Genomic DNA, 16,713 nt, shown 5'->3' with positions numbered 1-16,713 from the left:
TTTCAGGGTTTAGATCCTGTGCTGGGGTGCCAGGCTCAGGGGTTGCCTGACCTGGCGGGTGGGACATCTATCAGCAGTGTCCCCCCAGGATTGACTTCCAGGGGTACCTTTCCCGGTGGGAGGGTGCGGAACTCTGGGAGGGGGTGCAGAGGGAGGAAGGTCTCGCCTCGGGCACCGACTCAGCCTAAGGGTTTAGACCCTAGGTTGAGGAATCAGTTGAAGGGTCAAGGCCCTAGACTGAGGAGGAAGTGGTGGTCTGAGGGTGCCTCGCAGGGTAGGGTGAGGAACCCCAGAAGGAGAGTTAGGGGGAGGAGAGCCTCACCCCTGAAGGCTGGTCAGCCTAAGGGTGTGAACCCCAGGCGGAAGGACCAGAGGCAGTTTAGGACTGCAAGGAGGAGGACCGGAGTGGTCAACAGGCACTACAGGCCTGGGGCTACTGCCCCCCACTCCGCGAGATCACCCGGGCCAGAGACATCTGGACGGCCCAGGGGCCGGTCCTGGCCACAACTAGCTAGGGAGCCCCAGTGGGGTGGTTTCGTTGGTCCAGGGAGGTTTGTTAGGGAACCATCGGGTTCCAGAGCGGAGGAGAACCTGCGGGTGCTCCTGCCGTTGCGGGCCTGCGTCCACCTTTTCTCGCCCCAAGCAGGGAAGACCATCAAGGCATTGATCGGTCTACCCTGGCTTTCGGCTGGAAGGGGGTTATGTTAGACTTGGCCCTTTTTCCCTCATTTTTTTCGTTTTTGTAGTGTTAAGGTGCAGGTGCTTACTTCTCCCAAGATGGCTGCCACAGACCCCTGCTACTGCAGGGTGGTCGTTTTTCATAGTAGCACCCTAGCTGCCAGGAGCTGGCTGGGACCCACAACAATGTTGCGAAACCAGCCCGCCTTTTTGTCCCATAGGTAGAGTGGGGAAGCTCCTGGAAGATGCTGGAACCTTCTAGAAGGGAGTTGGGGTTTTACTTTTGCCGCCTTGGCTAGAGGTCACCTGACCTAGGGCTACTTAAGAGTGGGAGGGAAACCTTTGTGGTGAGTTGGCCATTGGGGTGAAGCAGAGCTGGAAGAATCCACCAGGAGTGTAGGCGGTAGGGCCTAGCCAGGGACTTATGCCTCTGAGAGTGACAGGATTTAGGTACTGCCTCTTAAGTGAGTGAGGTGCCCTGTGAATCCCACTGATCTTGCCCAGTAGTAGGAGGACCCAGAGACTCTCTGCCAGCCTGACTAGGAAGGACCTAGTCGCCCTCTCCATTCCTACCCCTGTAACAGAACCCCTTAAGGGCGCCAGATACATCTGCGCCAAAAGACTTTATCTGTCAACTGAGAACTGGAACCTAACTTTAAGAACTGAGACTGCATGACAAGAGCGAGCTGTAAGCCTTGAATGCCAGAGCTGAGACTGCGTGTCCAAGCTAACCTATTGAACTAATTGCTAAACCGATTGCCAAGCCACCGGGGATCGACCAGGTACTAGCGCTGTGACCCCCGCGCTCCCTGCCCTGGTCTGGGACCCCCGGCAGCGTGCTCCGCTGAGCACTTTACCCCATCCTTAATTTGAGCCCCCCCCCCCTGCGGCGACGAAGCCAGCGCGCTCACCGCCGCGGCCTGGAGGCCTGGAGGAGTGCCCTGCTGTGTCGCGAGGCCCAGGCGAAGCCCGGGGCCCCGTCGCTGCCGTCGCAGCCGTGTGAGGAGGTGCGCAAGGTCGGGGCCGAGTTCCCCCAACGTCGTGAGGACGGACGCCTGCTGACGCCGAGACGGAGGTAAGCCCGGAGGCCGAGATCCCCCCCTGGTGCGCCCCCTGCTGGTCTGGAAACCACACCGCACTTGGCCCGGGTTGTCCCCTCCGTGGGAGTCCCCTCCCCTGCCTGCGCGACGGAGAGACCCCGCCGAGGGATCCTGTCCGTGTCCCCCCTTTGGTAATACTGAGCGCGGTGCTCTGTGAACTGCACCGGAGCATAGGGACCCGCTCCTCAAGTCCGGTCACCCTCCCCGCTGGAAGCCGCCCAAAGAACTGACTGACATTACCCTCGTGTGGCGCTTCACGCCACCGACCCTGCTTCCCCAGCCGGAAAGACCGGGACTGCGAGTAACCCACTGTGTTATATGCTCTGCTCGAAAGTAGATTACATGCCAAGGAATGCGAGTAGCGCACTGTGTTATATGCTCTGCTCGAAAGTAGATTACATGCCAAGGAATGCGAGTAGCGCACTGTGTTATATGCTCTGCTCGAAAGTAAATTACATGCCAAGGAATGCGAGTAGCGCACTGTGTTATATGCCCTGCTCGAAAGTAAATTACATGCCAAGGAATGCGAGTAGCGCACTGTGTTATATGCTCTGCTCGAAATTAATTACCTGCCCAGGAACGCGAGTAGCGCACTGTGTTATATGCTCTGCTCGAAGGTAATGATATGCAACTGATTACGAGTAACGCGTTGTGATAACTGTTCTACGCAAACGTTTCCATATGCAACTGATTGCGCGTAGCGCTGTGTTTTGTATGCCTTGCTTCACAGTACTAGGGGCCAGTGGTCACGAGGATTGCTCAGTTCGACGGGCGCCATGTTGATGAACCCAATGTTCCCCCTTACAAGTAGTGCGCTGTGTTAGACGGCCTGTTCAGGGGAAGACTTTACATAAGCGCGCACAGCGCTAGAATCTCCCGCATTTAACCCACGGGCGTGGGTACATGAACGAGGTTAGGCACTGCATAGATATCACCAAGAGTGTCGCATGTACTGAACGATGGTATTATGATTCATGTACTACCTTGTTATTTCCTGAACTGCAACTGACCAGCTATACTTGGATAAACTTGAAGTATTTGCATAATTTAAACGGTGTGGCGTCCCTTATTGTGTGTGACTCTAGTCCATGAGAAGCGTGTGGTGTATGGTTGCTTAACACATAGCCCTCTGATTGCCTGACCGGCTCGCGCCACGTTACCGCCCTTAGGGCCTGGTGAACCCAGGTTCCTACAGACACACATTGAGAAGAATTGTTGATGCATACATCTTTATGCAACTAAAAGCCATATACAGTTGGGACAGGGTAGATATGGGTCTTGTGCCCAGGTACCTCCCACATACAAATTATGATAGTGATTCTTGTAAATTTTGGTGTGATGATGAATTAGTGGGTTTTGCTTTTCTACAAAAACCTACATGGATGAGTGTCAGAAGCTTCACTCTCAATAATGCTGGAGTGTCAGTCTCCTGATTGCTTGTTCCCTGTCATCTTGGAATTAGAGCAGTTCTGACCTCTTCATACCATTCTTATTTTGTTTCCTAATCCGTTTTCCTTTTGTTCATTGTCTGCCACCTGACCTGGTGTCATACTGTGTTGGTTTCCGTTTCCTATCTCCTGCCCCAGTGTAGTCCTTTTTACTGAGTTTCCAGCTATGGTGGAAGGGAAGAGTATTGGGTCAGGATGTTGGGACCAAAGAGCCATTCACAATGATGAGAGTTGAGGGGAAGGTGAGCCTTCCCTTTATGTCATTGCTTTATCCATCGGAAGTGTGGCCTGCTGAGCCACCAAAAAGACATTGCCATGCAGTTTATAGTAATTAATTACTTTTACTTGGCTTTTTTTTTTATAATACTGTCATTAACACTTTACTTTGAAAGTGCACAATTATGCTAATGTTACATAAAAATGGACTTTCCCCTGTTACCCATTACAGACTTGTGTCCTCCTTACCTGTCCCCAGGTGAGAAAGAAATAACGCTTAACCCATATCATGAGAGCCGCCACCTGGGACAATGTGAATATTAAAGGTATCCTATTGGGAAACCTCATTATCTTTTTTAGGTCTGGGTTTTGACAGTGCAGCAGGAAATCTGGCCTGTTGCCAACAGTAAAGATATTGGACTTTGGGTCCACCCCTTTCAAACATTTGTATTCTTCGTCCACTGTCATTTAGCCATTTGCTTGAAACTTTGTTCTTCATGTCTTGGCTCAACTTATCTCTCACCTAATGCTATTTATTTGCAGTTTGAATGTATCCTTCCACCACCATGCCAAGGTATGTATTGATCTGTATGATGGACTGCTTTACAGCTATAGTCCTCTGTCTGCTCTGACTGGCCTCACCCGTGGTCTCTTTCTGTTGCAGTAACTCTGTATACATTCGCTCATTAAACTCAGACCTTTTAGTTTTGCCAATGCGTTTTCAGGAGTTTACTTAGCCAGACCTTTACTAGTACCCCAATTCCAAAACTGTGATATAAGCGTTATCCTTTGGTATTTTTCCTATCCAACCATCTGATTTTTGGTTGACCCAACTCCCAAACTAGGGCAAAAGTATGACATTTCCACTGACAATTTATCATTCCGTGGGGCACTGCTGCAAGACAATGAAAACAAAGCAAAGCGAAGGCAAATCTGGAATCCTTTTTATTAAATAACTGCTGGTTATTATACGTTTTGTTTATTACTAGTGTTTCAGTGCATCAAATAAACGTTGTCATTTATTTTAATTTACGTGGCAGGATGTAACAATGCTTCATATGTTACAGTGTTGTATAGAACATATTATAAGAAATGTCAGATGTCTACCTTTGTATGACCAGTAAGGTGACACCTTATCAGTGGGACTGCTACAAACTTTCTGTCAAATTCTACAAGAACATTAATGTATTAAGGGGAAGATCCTTAACTATATATGAAGTGTACCCTATGGCAGCAGCAGGGCCCCATGCTGAAGGCATCATTCTTACACCGAGAACGCATACCGTCATGATATGTGTCATGCAGCTGCTTGGCAGAAGTACAATTGGGCTGCTGTTGGACTGTGCCTTAATTTTGATGGTAGAGTTTTTGTTTTGGAAACCTACCCGTAATGGGGGCTGCTAAGATGGCTGAACTCTAATGCTAATCTGCTTGCCCCTCTGCAAATCATGGAACCCAATTATAAAAGCCCTGGAGCTGTAATCTGCATCTGTTCGGGACCCGATTTACCATAAATGATCCTCTCTTCTCTATCTGGGAGGTACGACAGACCCCCTATGCCTCTTTACACCCTCGTCCGGTGACTCTAGATGCCAAGAGTGCTGCAGTATATTGCAACATGAGTGGTCGCTTGAGGGGTTAATGTTTGTACCTGCATTGAGGTGAGATGGCAGGGGGCCCTGGCTGAGTGGCTCGCTCTAGGTCACTTTGAGTGGTGGTGGGGGCTGGGAGGAGCAGGTGCCATGGTTGGTGCCTATGGAACACAACATAGACTATGAGTTTACATTTGGATGCTAAAGGCCAGGACACATACAAGGATATTGCTCCCCTTATCCTCAAGCTTTCTTTGGGTGGTATTTGGGCCCCTCACCTCTTGGGCCAGATCGCTATGGGCTACGAGGGGCCTTGGTGACACATAGCTCTCCCTTCCCTGTCACCCTATCGTTTGCAGTGCCAGTTCCAATCTCTGCCTTCGTTGTATAAGGGGCCTGAGACAAGGTGCAGCTTAAGGAACATTCCAATGTCCGCCGCCTGAATAGACAAGGTGGCTGCTGGATTGGCATGCCGGCAGAATAGCAAAAGGAATAACTTAATCTGGACAACAAAAAACTTTCATTTGATGCATGCTGCTCTACAAAATCTGCTAAAAAAACAATGAGCAAACCCTAGTCGATTCTAATAGTGCAAACACTGATGTACAGGCTATAGATTTTAAGGCATCCTACTGGACATAAAAGAAACTAGACGAATTGATGAGAAAAAAGACACTCTCACAAGCAGGGTTGATCACATGAAAGAACGGCTTGATAAGTTTACAGACCGCCTTGACATACCTGCGAGATACATTTTGGATATTGAATATGGCAGTCAGAAGGAGGACATGAAGCTACAACAGGTGGAAAAGATTCTGGAAGTCATGTAAGCCACGAATGAAGATTTAGAGGCATGGTCAAGACTAAACATTCTTTGCATTTTGAGCGTTTCTGATTCCACCAACACAGGGCTAATTGACACAGTTCTTGAGAAGCTATTCAAATACCTTTTTGTTGAGGGTGCATTCTCCCTGATATTTATTGTGGGGAGAGCACATTGCTCTTTGGCGCCTTGCCCAGCCTTGGGGGAGCAGCCCAGGCCCATCATAGCAAGAATTCTAAATTATAGGGACGGAGATCTGGTGCTCTGATTGGCTAGAGACAAGAAAGGCCTGGGTCTGAGGAATCCAGCTTTTAACTGTAGCCAGATTCTGGGATCAGTCACCGATCCGGAGTGTAGATATTATACTTCAGGGTTCCATAAATAAAGAACATGTAGCAATGAGTAACTCCTATGGGCCCAATACAAACTCTTCTACCTTCTTTGATATACCAATTTCCCACTATATTGTGGGGTGGAGATTTAAGTGTAATTTTGGATGCACATCTGTACAGATCTACCAAATCTAACAAGCTCCCCCTTCTCCAGAACATTATCATAAAGCTCGTTGATGTCTGGCAGCTTGAATATCCAAAAATGAGAGATTACTCATTGTTTAGGATGACCGCAATGTCTACTGGCTAGTAACAGAAGAAGCATGTGCACGTGCCCCGGCAGTTGATATTTTGCTGTGGACTGTCAGAACATTCCTCTGTGACATTAGTGTAGCTATTGATTTTGTCAACAAATAATAGTCAGCCTTGGCTATTTCCCACCAACATTCTATTAGATCCTTTCTTTAAGGAAGAACCAAGGCAAGGCGCTGAAGAACCCAGAAGCTCATCTTTGTGGGAGGGCTTCAGGGTCTGTATAAGGGGAATTTACAACTCTAAACAGCCAGGTATCTTAAAGTCAATTTATCTCAATTTGGGGCACTGGAGAGAGAACTTAAGGCTCGGGAAGGGAATACACAAAAACTCATAATCTCAAAGTGAGAGCACATTCATAACACATTAGTAGAATTAAGGAGCTAAGCGGGTTGTGAAGTACATGGCAAGTATGCAACGGCAGAACAGTATGGGGAGGGAGAACTTCCCAGTCACAAATTGGCCAGGCTTTTGCATTCTATCTGGGCTTTGAAGGATATTCTTTGAAATGGTTTATGCAGATGGAATTTCTGTTACAGCCACATCCAAGATTTGGATGCGTTTACTCAATATTATATTGGCCTTAACAAAGCCAAGGCAAGTATATCGAAGAATGCTGTAGATGATTATATCTCTAGAGCTAATCAGGGTTGGTTTGTGTCTTATGAAAGGGAACCCCTGACCCAACCCATTACTGAAGTAGAGATTAAGAATAGTTATAAAATCCATACCCAGTGGAAAAGCCACGGTGTGCATTGCTTGAGTTGTGCAGATGAATTAGTCTCATAATAACAATCTGTATATGAAGAAGCCTGTGGAGTTGGAGCTCTCCCTTTGACAACGTGCCTCGAATAGGTCGCTTCGTTATTAAATGTTGACACCAAAATATTGGCCCAAATATTGTAACTTTTCTACAACCGTATATGTGATGCCTGCTGCTCCCCGAGCAATTGAGTTTCTTACCAGGCCACCCAACATCTGCATCAAGTAAATCCTTTAATATCTTCCACAGTCGTATTACTGAAAGTGCAGAAAGCATGGAGGAGGGGGCTGGTGGGGTTAATCACTTTACTTTATGCTAATGTATCCAGCATAAGAATAAACTGTGAAATGTTCTCGCCTTTCCAGTTAACTACAAAACCATATGCCCCCGTCTCCCCTCTTGTTTGCAATTGCGATGGAACCCCTATCCAGTGTTTACCATACACATAGAGGCTTTTATTTGATACTATTTGATACTATTGTGTGCAGATGACAAAATGACTTTCCATTAGGGTAGTGTGAGGAACCTGTATAGTACTCGGGTATAAGCATGCACTAGGATGCAGAGTGGGGCACGAGTTATGGGCCGGTAATATCCAAAAAGGTAGAAAAGGCATTGTAGCGAAGGTCTCCCCTACTATCTCTGGCTGGCATGCTAGTGATTATAAAAATTGTTTTCTTACCAAGATTGTTGCATCTGTTTGGCAATATAGCCATCATGCTACCAACTTCCTTTTTCAAATACATTTGCTCGTTTCTTGTAGGATTTTATATGGGCCAGGAAGCAACCCCACACCACTGTTTGAAGGTAATGGCACTTCCCTACTCTAGTGGTGGGTTCTCCGTCCCAAACTTGGAAAACTACTAATGGATGTCACAGCCCAAGTATGTGTTTAACTGATTCCACTGACCCCCTCGCATAAACTTGAGAAGGACATTGTGGTACTGTTTTCTTTGTCAACAGTGTTGGGTAAGATCCTCCTGTACTCATGTGCACAATTCAATATGCTGGCATGCATGATTTGTGCTTGGCATAAACAGGCTGCAGTGGTAGGTCAATGTGTGGTTTACCCCTCTGGAGTTGCACTTAATTAACAATCAAATCCATGGCTGGCAGTTACATTAGAACCGAATGTGCAGAAGCAATTAACTTGATAAAAAATTATTAGTACTCTCCACATAGCGGGTGAGGTTATGACATTGGATGAATTTAAGGAGCTGGGGGGAATGTCACCCCTGGATATAGTCTTATATTTCAGGCTTCCCTATTCACTGCGTAAGAGGTATCCAACATTCCCGTCACAATCACTATCATTTGCAGCATTGACACATCTTATTACTTGTAGAGATCACTTGGGCATTTTGTCCAAACGATATAGAACAGTGCTTCCAAACATTTTTAGAACCACAGCCCAAGTTTTACAACAAACGTTCGTGACCCACCTAGCTTTAAAGCCCATGAGGAGGAGCATTTTCTGTTTTAATGTAATAACAGCAATTGTTTATAAAAGTCACAACGTTGACCACGCCCTTTGATATCTGACTGTGTCCAAGATGTTGATCTTCTCATAAAACTGGCAGATGATGAACAAACAGAACTGGAACACTTTTCAGAGAGAGGTGTTGGCCTGTGTCATTCATTCACTAAAATCACTGGGCTTCTGAATAATCTTAGTGTTTAAACCAGTGATTTTTAGCAAATCTGAGAAACTCCTTCTGTAGCACTGTATGGGTAAGACCTCAGCCATATCTGTGTTAAATCGAGCCTTTGTGATCTATTTTGGTTTTTATAAATATACTGTCTCATGCCTAAAGCTCTGATGGTGAATTGTCCTGTCTCAAGATGGCTGCCAACCAGAGCAAATTGGACTCTACAACCTTACTTTGCAACTCTTCTTCTGTTTCCATTGTGGCGATACTCCGTATGTCTATTGTGTTTAATATCTAATATTATTCCTCAGACTCCCAACACTGGTTCATCCTGTGAGTGTCATTTTTGCCTTGCTTTTTTGTTTTTCTGTGTGTGGGATGTGCTTTTATGATCTTTTCTCTATGTTGCTGGGTGCTCTTATCCAAGTCTGCACCCCTTCTTTCTATTGGCTACTGCCAAGCTGTAAGATTGGTTCTCCTCTCGCTCCGTCTTGCTGTTATGTATTTCTTGTGTCAGTATATGTGATCTTCTTATATCAAAAAGCCATGAACTGGAGCTGCTACTGCCCAGAGGAGAAGCCAGTGTGGAGAGGTGAGCTTATTGGCAGAGTCTAACACTTGTGATGATGACTATTATGTAGATTCTAATGGTGCCTCTCACTAACTCCCAGCCATTCCAGAGAGACTGGAATCAACACCATATGTGAGAAAGCAGTCCCAGCTCGATTAGCTCAGGACATCGAGTTTTGCACAGGTAAGCTGTCATGAGTGTGACCAGGACGGGGTTTAATTTTTTGGGCTGACCTCACCCCCATCCCTTACTTTCTAACCAGTTTCTCCTGCCACTGTCTTTGTCTCAAGTCCCCATTCTTCCAAAGATGAGTCCAGTCAAAAATAGAGATGAAGACTCAGTAGCGCGGAGGTCCCGAAGTGCCATGTTTAACATGGATTACAACCCAAAGAGAAGGTCCCATGTTCTCTTGGCTCTACCCACAACACATGGTATAGTCTGCAAAGTCGTAAAGTCTGACTGAGATTATTCAAGGTTAGCGGTCACTTGCGAGCTTAAAGTTTTTTCCTAGGGTTATTTTCCTAGGGCACATAGATGACGATGTAATGGAGTGGGAGGGTTCAACTATAGTTGGAAGGATGCATTATTGGTACCTGTATTCCATGTGAGGCCTTGCGGCCAGAGTAAAACCTGGCACCGGCCTCACACAAAAGCCATATTATGTAATGATCTTTTATTTTGTGCAAATATGAAGTTCCAACGACCAGTAGAGGCTCCCGGTAAGCGCCTAACCATCAATAGCAATGATTATGTACTCCACTTTACAGACAAGTAAAGGTGATTTAGAGCGGCGCAGTGATGAAGGTCACAACGGAACCCTCTCCTCCCAACCACCTGGAACACGAGCCACCTTTAGCAACCCAATGACCAACTTTGTTGCTCTTCAAAGCCTACATTCTCCTCGGTGACCTCAACTTTTACCCGGAAGACCGAACCGATCTATGCTCCACAGCACTCCTTGAGAAACATTGGACTAACCCAGCTCATCTGAGAACCAAAACACACTGCAGGACACACACTTGACCACGTCTTCGCCACAAGCAATAGCATCGACTACACCTCCACCATAACGCTCACATGGACCGACCACTCCTTCATCCACTTCCAAATCAGCACACCTCAAGTCAGTAACCCTACCAGGTTCAGCATTCCAAGTCACAGCCTGTGTAAAATCACAGAAGCAGATTTGCTCAGCTCACACAGCATGGATCAACCTAGCCCCACATATAACCTCGACAAGGACATCAACAACTGGATCAAGAACGGTGCAGGCTCCCTCGCACCCATCAAACCAAACAAGCACAGTAGTTCAAACAAGCCGGCCAGCTGGTACACAGAAGACTTTCGAAACACCGAACAACACTGTAAACAGCTGGAAAAGAAATGGAGAGCCAGCCATGACACCATCGACAGAACTACCTACAAGGCTCCACTCGGACACTATCACCAGCAAAAAAGAGATGCCAATAAAAAAGCACTAGCGGACAGCATTGAAGGAACCTCCAACGGCTGGAAGGAGAGAGATCTTCTCAATCATCAAGAATTTCACCTCGCCCTCAACCACTGCCAACATCACGCCCTCCCAACAACTGTGAGAACCTATCCAACTTATTCCACAGCAAAAACGCAAACGTCTACAGCAACTTCGCACACCAACCAAACCCCAGAGTACTCCTCGCTAACCTACCCATCACCAACCAAGGTGGCCACCCAGCCAAATGGACAAACTTCACAAGAAACTACACAGTGGCAGTTATGCAGAACATCCACTAAGGGTTCCAAACAGACCCATGTCACCACATCTACAACCTGGGAACATCACCAAACCGCACCACCCTGACCCACATCATCAACACCTCTATCACATCTGCCACTTTCCTGGATGAATAGAAACTTGCAGAAATCAACACCCTTCTCAGCAAGCTGACCCAAATAAACTGAGAAACGTCTGACCCATCTCCCTGCTCCCCTATCCAGCCAAAGTGATTGAGAAGGCAAATTAACATGCAACTCAGAACTCACCTTAAACTTCACCATATTCTAGACAACACTCACTCTGTATTCAAAAATAGCTGCAGCACTGAAACAGCTCTCAGTGCAGACACAGATGACATTCAAATAAACCTAGACCAAGGAAGTACAGCGACCTTCATCGAGACCCTCTTCGTGGTCTTCGTCACTGTCTCCCACAACACATTCATCAGCAGACTCCACAAGATTGGCATACAAGGATCCGCTCACCAATATCATCTAACCACAAGATAGTAATATCATCTCCTAGGCCTATGACAACCCAAATGTTAGACAAGACAGCCACCAGCAGAAACAACTTCACCAACTGCATGACCATGGTAGCAGACTGGATGCGAACCAACTTACTGAAGCTCAGCTTCGACAAAACGGTAGTACTCTTATTCAGCAGCAAATCCTCAACAAGGTACTCCAACTGGTGGCAGTCCAAGCTAGGACAAACACCCGCCAAGAAGTCTAGCGATCATACTAAATGACAAGTTCAGCATGGCTGCTCAAGTCAATGCAGTGTGCACCTCCTGCTTCTACATCCTACACATGATGCAAAAGATCTTCAAATGGTTGCCTCCGAACACCAGACAGACTGTCATTCAAGCACTCATCACCAGCAGGTTGGACTATCAACATTCTTTATTGCGGAATCTCAAAACAACTTATACACAGACACCAGACCATGCAGCACACCGCCGCTAAACCCGTATTCCACCTCCCATGCTGCACCACCATTACACTGCACCTTGGGTCACTTCACTGGCTCCCCATTCACAACCGTAGCCAATTAGAGCTTCTCACGCAACATATAAAGCCATATGCAACACAGGACCAGAAAACCTGAACAGTAGCATACACTTTCACCAACCCACCAGACACCTATGCTCTACCTCACTCGCACGCACTCCCCGCATTTGCAAAAACAAAACTGGAGGTCACTCATTCTAATACATAGCAACCAAGACATAGAATAACCTCCCTTAACACATCATAGCCTTCTCCTCACTTCTTGAGTTCTGCAAGACGCTGAGGATCTGACTCTTTGTATAACCACCTTGGGGACCCCACACCTACACAACTGCTCACACGTCTGGACCATCTCAAATGATCAGTGCGCTATACAGATTATAACATAACACATCTGTGAACTGTTTGAATGTTCCTTCCACTGGAGAGGAAATCCTTCAGGTACATTAAGCCAATTACTTTTCGATTTTTGCATTGTTACAATGCAATCTTGCATGCACTTACATGTGCGTTGAATGACTGCTTACATTTGTTTCAGCCTGTTTGTGCATGTGACACATTGTAGTTTCAGATACTTAAATGCAGAGATCCATGTGAGTGTGTCTTACCATCAATTGTGGATTTTACAGCTCCCTTATTTAAACACTGTTGCACTTATTAAGTTCAGAGACTCACTTGAATGTGGGATGTGGCAGTCTGGCAGCCCAGGAAACAGGATGAGGTGAGAATAAACACATGGATTGGTACAGTCCACAGTCACAAGCTGGCTTTGTTTATATAAGCAAATTTTCTTCTGTTGAGGAGAAACACGGTTGTCTAGCGTGTGTCCTATTTGGAAATAGTATTTGCAATTTTGTTAGTCATTAAACAGTGTGAGAATTAAAAAAAAATGCAGCTAGCATGATAACAGATGACAAGATGTAATCCTGGTGGGGTGGGGGTGGGGGGGTCTAGTGAGAACCTTTTTCATAGCTATGACTGTGCAAGGTTTGGCCACCAGGAGCACCCACAAATGAGCAAGTGCCATTGCTTGCACCTAGTACAGGGTGCCATTCAGTTCATCAATTCAAATGTGTTTGACATGACACCCTTGGGAGGAAGTCATCTATGCTTTTTGCCTGAACCTGTCCTGTTGTATTTGTTGGCTTTAAGAGTGGTTGCACTTTACCACAGCTAACCAGTGCTTGTGCTATCTCCCTTAAACATGGTAAAATTGGCCCATACCTACTTGCCACATTTAATTTACTTGGAAGACCCTAGTAGATGGTACTACATGTACCCAAGGCCTGTAAAGTATATGCAACTAGTGGCCCTGCAGAACTCATTTTGCCACCCAATAAAGTAAAACTTTAAAACATGACTCTGGACTGCCACACCAGCCTGTAGGGCAGTTTGAGACTGCATTTTCAACCTGGCAAAATATGTATTTTTCCAGGCTCAAATCTTCCCTTGTAATAATTATAAGTCACCCCTAATGTAGGCCTTAAAAGCTCGTAGGGGCTGGGTGCATGGTATTTAAAAAGTAGGACATGTGTTTTTAAGTTTTACATGCCCTGGCAGTGAAAAAATCCTAAACTTGTTTTTCACTGTTGTAAGGCTATGTCTCCCATGGGCTAACACTGAATTACCTTATTACATTTAATAAAGTGCTAATTTCTGACTGGAAGCAGATAGAGAAATACATCTTAGACTGTTTAAAAATGTAATTTAAAATCCTCTTTAATGGTAAAGCTGAATTTTATGTCACAAATCTGAAAATGGCACTTTTAGAAAGTTGGCTTTTTTATCCCAAACCAACTGTGCCTTTCTGCCAGTAGCTAGGGTCACATTACTGTGGCTGTCGCTCCTCTGATGGGTTGTTGATTCCTTGCGATAAACGGACTTAGGTGCGGACAGTATGGGCCATCGCTGGGGGACTAGTTGTACCCAGCACTGACTACATTTCAAAGGGATTTGCCTGCTGCACACACACAAAGGAAGCTGACACCAGGCTTGCCCTTATTTTTGTCACACCAGACAGTTAGGGGCCAAACAAGGTAAGGAAGGGGTACTGGAAATAACTAATTTGGGATGGGGTTAGGGGTGCCCCCCTTCCCCACAAAAAATGGCACTGGTACACTCTCAGACTCCAAATCATAGAACTGCTGTACCTGTGGAAGATTCAGGAAAAGGGCTGCCCTTCTGCCCTGCTACTTGAAAGGTTGCTTTGCTGTCTCAAGAACAAATATTGGACTTGTTCCCTTGATGCCAGGTACCCAGAGTGACTGTAAAGTCAGTGGACTGACATTTTGTTTCAGCTACAGGTACAAAAAGAGCTTTCAGAGGCTGGCCCTGCAGCTGCCCCGCTGACCAGCACCAACTGGACCTGCCTCAACTTGCTGCCGGCCTCTGCTAGAGTGAGTCCTGACCCCCAGATGTGTCCTTCAGATCCTGGACTCATGGCTGGAGTCGGAGTGTACTCCTTCCGGCATAACCGAGGATTTCACCGGAACAAACTCACTGCGATGCAACTTGATGCAGAATCTCTCATTGCAGTGCCTTGCTGCACCTGACCGGCGGCTTCACCGGAACTGACGCAGCACCGTGCAGTCCAGTGCAGTATTTCCCATCTCAAAACCAAGGTCACAAATGTACAACACCCAGTGGGCGATGTCTTTTCCATAACCCGACCCGTATTCCATCGTGGTTGGGCTGAACTTGTGACTTTGTCCTGGTCCAACTCAACTAGATAACCTTTCTGCTTCTTGGCACTTTTTTCACTCTGAACTTCAAAAATCAGTATCTGCTGTTCTACTGACTGAATTTCAGTCATTCTGGTATAATTTTATGTATTAAGGATAACTCTACGTATCTAAAATTTGTTTGTGGATTTTTCTTGTATTATGTCTTTACTTGATTAGTGTTTGTGTACTGCATAATTACCTTAATATTGCACCTAAATTAAGCCGGACTGTTTTGTGCCAGGCTACCAGAGCATTTAACACTGGCTAAGTTTGTGATCATCCTGACAAGGATTGTGAGTGTAAACTGAGTGGGGCTAACAGCCCTCTCAACTAACTACTCACTTTCTTACAAATCCGATTCAAAATGATTATATAGCATGCTCACGTCCCCATCATTTGTTGGATACTAACATATGTTGCTAGATTCGTTGATGCATGCCCTGTGTGGGACCACTGACACATGTTACTAGGCTCATGTATGGAGTCACTGATGTCCCTTACTAGGCTGTCTGATGTAGGCACTATACAGGTCAGTTGACACCTGTTACAAGGTCCACTGATACATGGGCTGTTTGGGGTAGTTCACCTATTTTCCAATTGTCTGGGTCCCTTTCAAATCTATCCTATATCTGTCTTGAGAAATAGTCAGCACTAAGGTCAAACACTAATCTTGTTGAAGTTCATGGAAGAAACATAAGATATCTATGCCTATGTCTGTCCAGGGTTCATCCGCTAATTCTGTGGATACTATTGGTTCCTTGCTGCAAGACAAATTCTTATCTGACGCCCTTACAATTCATACAGTTCAGAAGCTTACATTCTACTTTCATATCCATTGACAGCCACCAACTCTTTCCTCTTTCTAAGCATTTTGTGGCTAAGTGTCATCTCCAAATAAACTACGTAACTTTCAATGAGCAATTTTCAGCTTATTCAATGGGGAACCAGGGTGTTCTTCCTGGTCTCCTGATTAAAATTCCACCTTTTTATAGACAATTCTGGAGATGCCACTGCATTTGTCTCTGCAAACCTAATCCACCCTAAACACAAAGCACTACCGGTCTAAATCCAAATCTTTCTTCTTTTGTCTCATCGTATTCATGAAAAAAGATAACTTCAACAATAAGTCTGCCTTTTGCTTTATAGATCCTGCAGTATATTCCTCTATGAAATTGTCCGCTAGCAGTTTGAAAAATCAGTCTGGCTAACTTTTCTGTGTACTTGGATGAGTATACACTTGTTCTAATACAAATATCAGTGGCATTTCCTTCCCGCATAGTAGTAGAGGGTGTGATTTGGACCCACATGCAGGCAAGCATTTCTTGATACCTTGTGCTACCTTTTCTGCAGTCCCAATGTAGGCATGACTAAGGCCACAGTGTTTTTCCCTTGTTCTCTGTTTGAGTCCGACCATCTGCTACGCTACGGTCACTGGCATAATCCGTTATTATATGAGCACTTTTGCTCCAAATGACTTTCGGCTGGTCCCTCCTCTGTATTTTGATAACTTACTCTTTATGTTCTTTAGCCAGTTGCATTTTTCTTCCTTTTTCAGAAGATGAGTGAGAGGCTCTGCAAGAGAAGCAAAACTTGAGGTCAACTTTACAGCAAATTTGCACAGCTCCAAGAATGATAGTACGTGTTCTTGATGAATCTTGTCTTCCTTGAAAATTCTTTACTCCAGTTCCGTGCCCCAAATATTCAACCTCAGAGTCGCAGATGTCACATTTATCTTTA

General features: G+C 45.7%; 1 protein-coding gene across 2 annotated transcripts in view; it reads left to right on the top strand.

Annotated features, from left to right (window-relative positions):
* LOC146834956 (sterol carrier protein 2-like) overlaps window positions 1-16,713 on the top strand; it is a 372,999-nt gene that overhangs the window by 21,102 nt on the left and 335,184 nt on the right. Inside the window, exons 2-3 of one of the 2 annotated variants that reach the window (XM_085602597.1) lie at window positions 3,986-4,016; window positions 8,028-8,071. The exons of the other annotated variant lie outside the window; for it this stretch is intronic. Coding sequence (XP_085458723.1) covers window positions 3,986-4,016; window positions 8,028-8,071 — 75 coding nt within the window. The remainder of the gene's footprint in view (window positions 1-3,985; window positions 4,017-8,027; window positions 8,072-16,713) is intronic. 2 annotated transcript variants of the gene reach the window in all.

The sequence above is a fragment of the Triturus cristatus genome, chromosome 4_2, assembly GCF_964204655.1.
Source record: "Triturus cristatus chromosome 4_2, aTriCri1.1, whole genome shotgun sequence".
Taxonomy (NCBI): Eukaryota; Metazoa; Chordata; class Amphibia; order Caudata; family Salamandridae; genus Triturus; species Triturus cristatus.
This window is presented reverse-complemented; position numbering and strand designations above follow the sequence as displayed.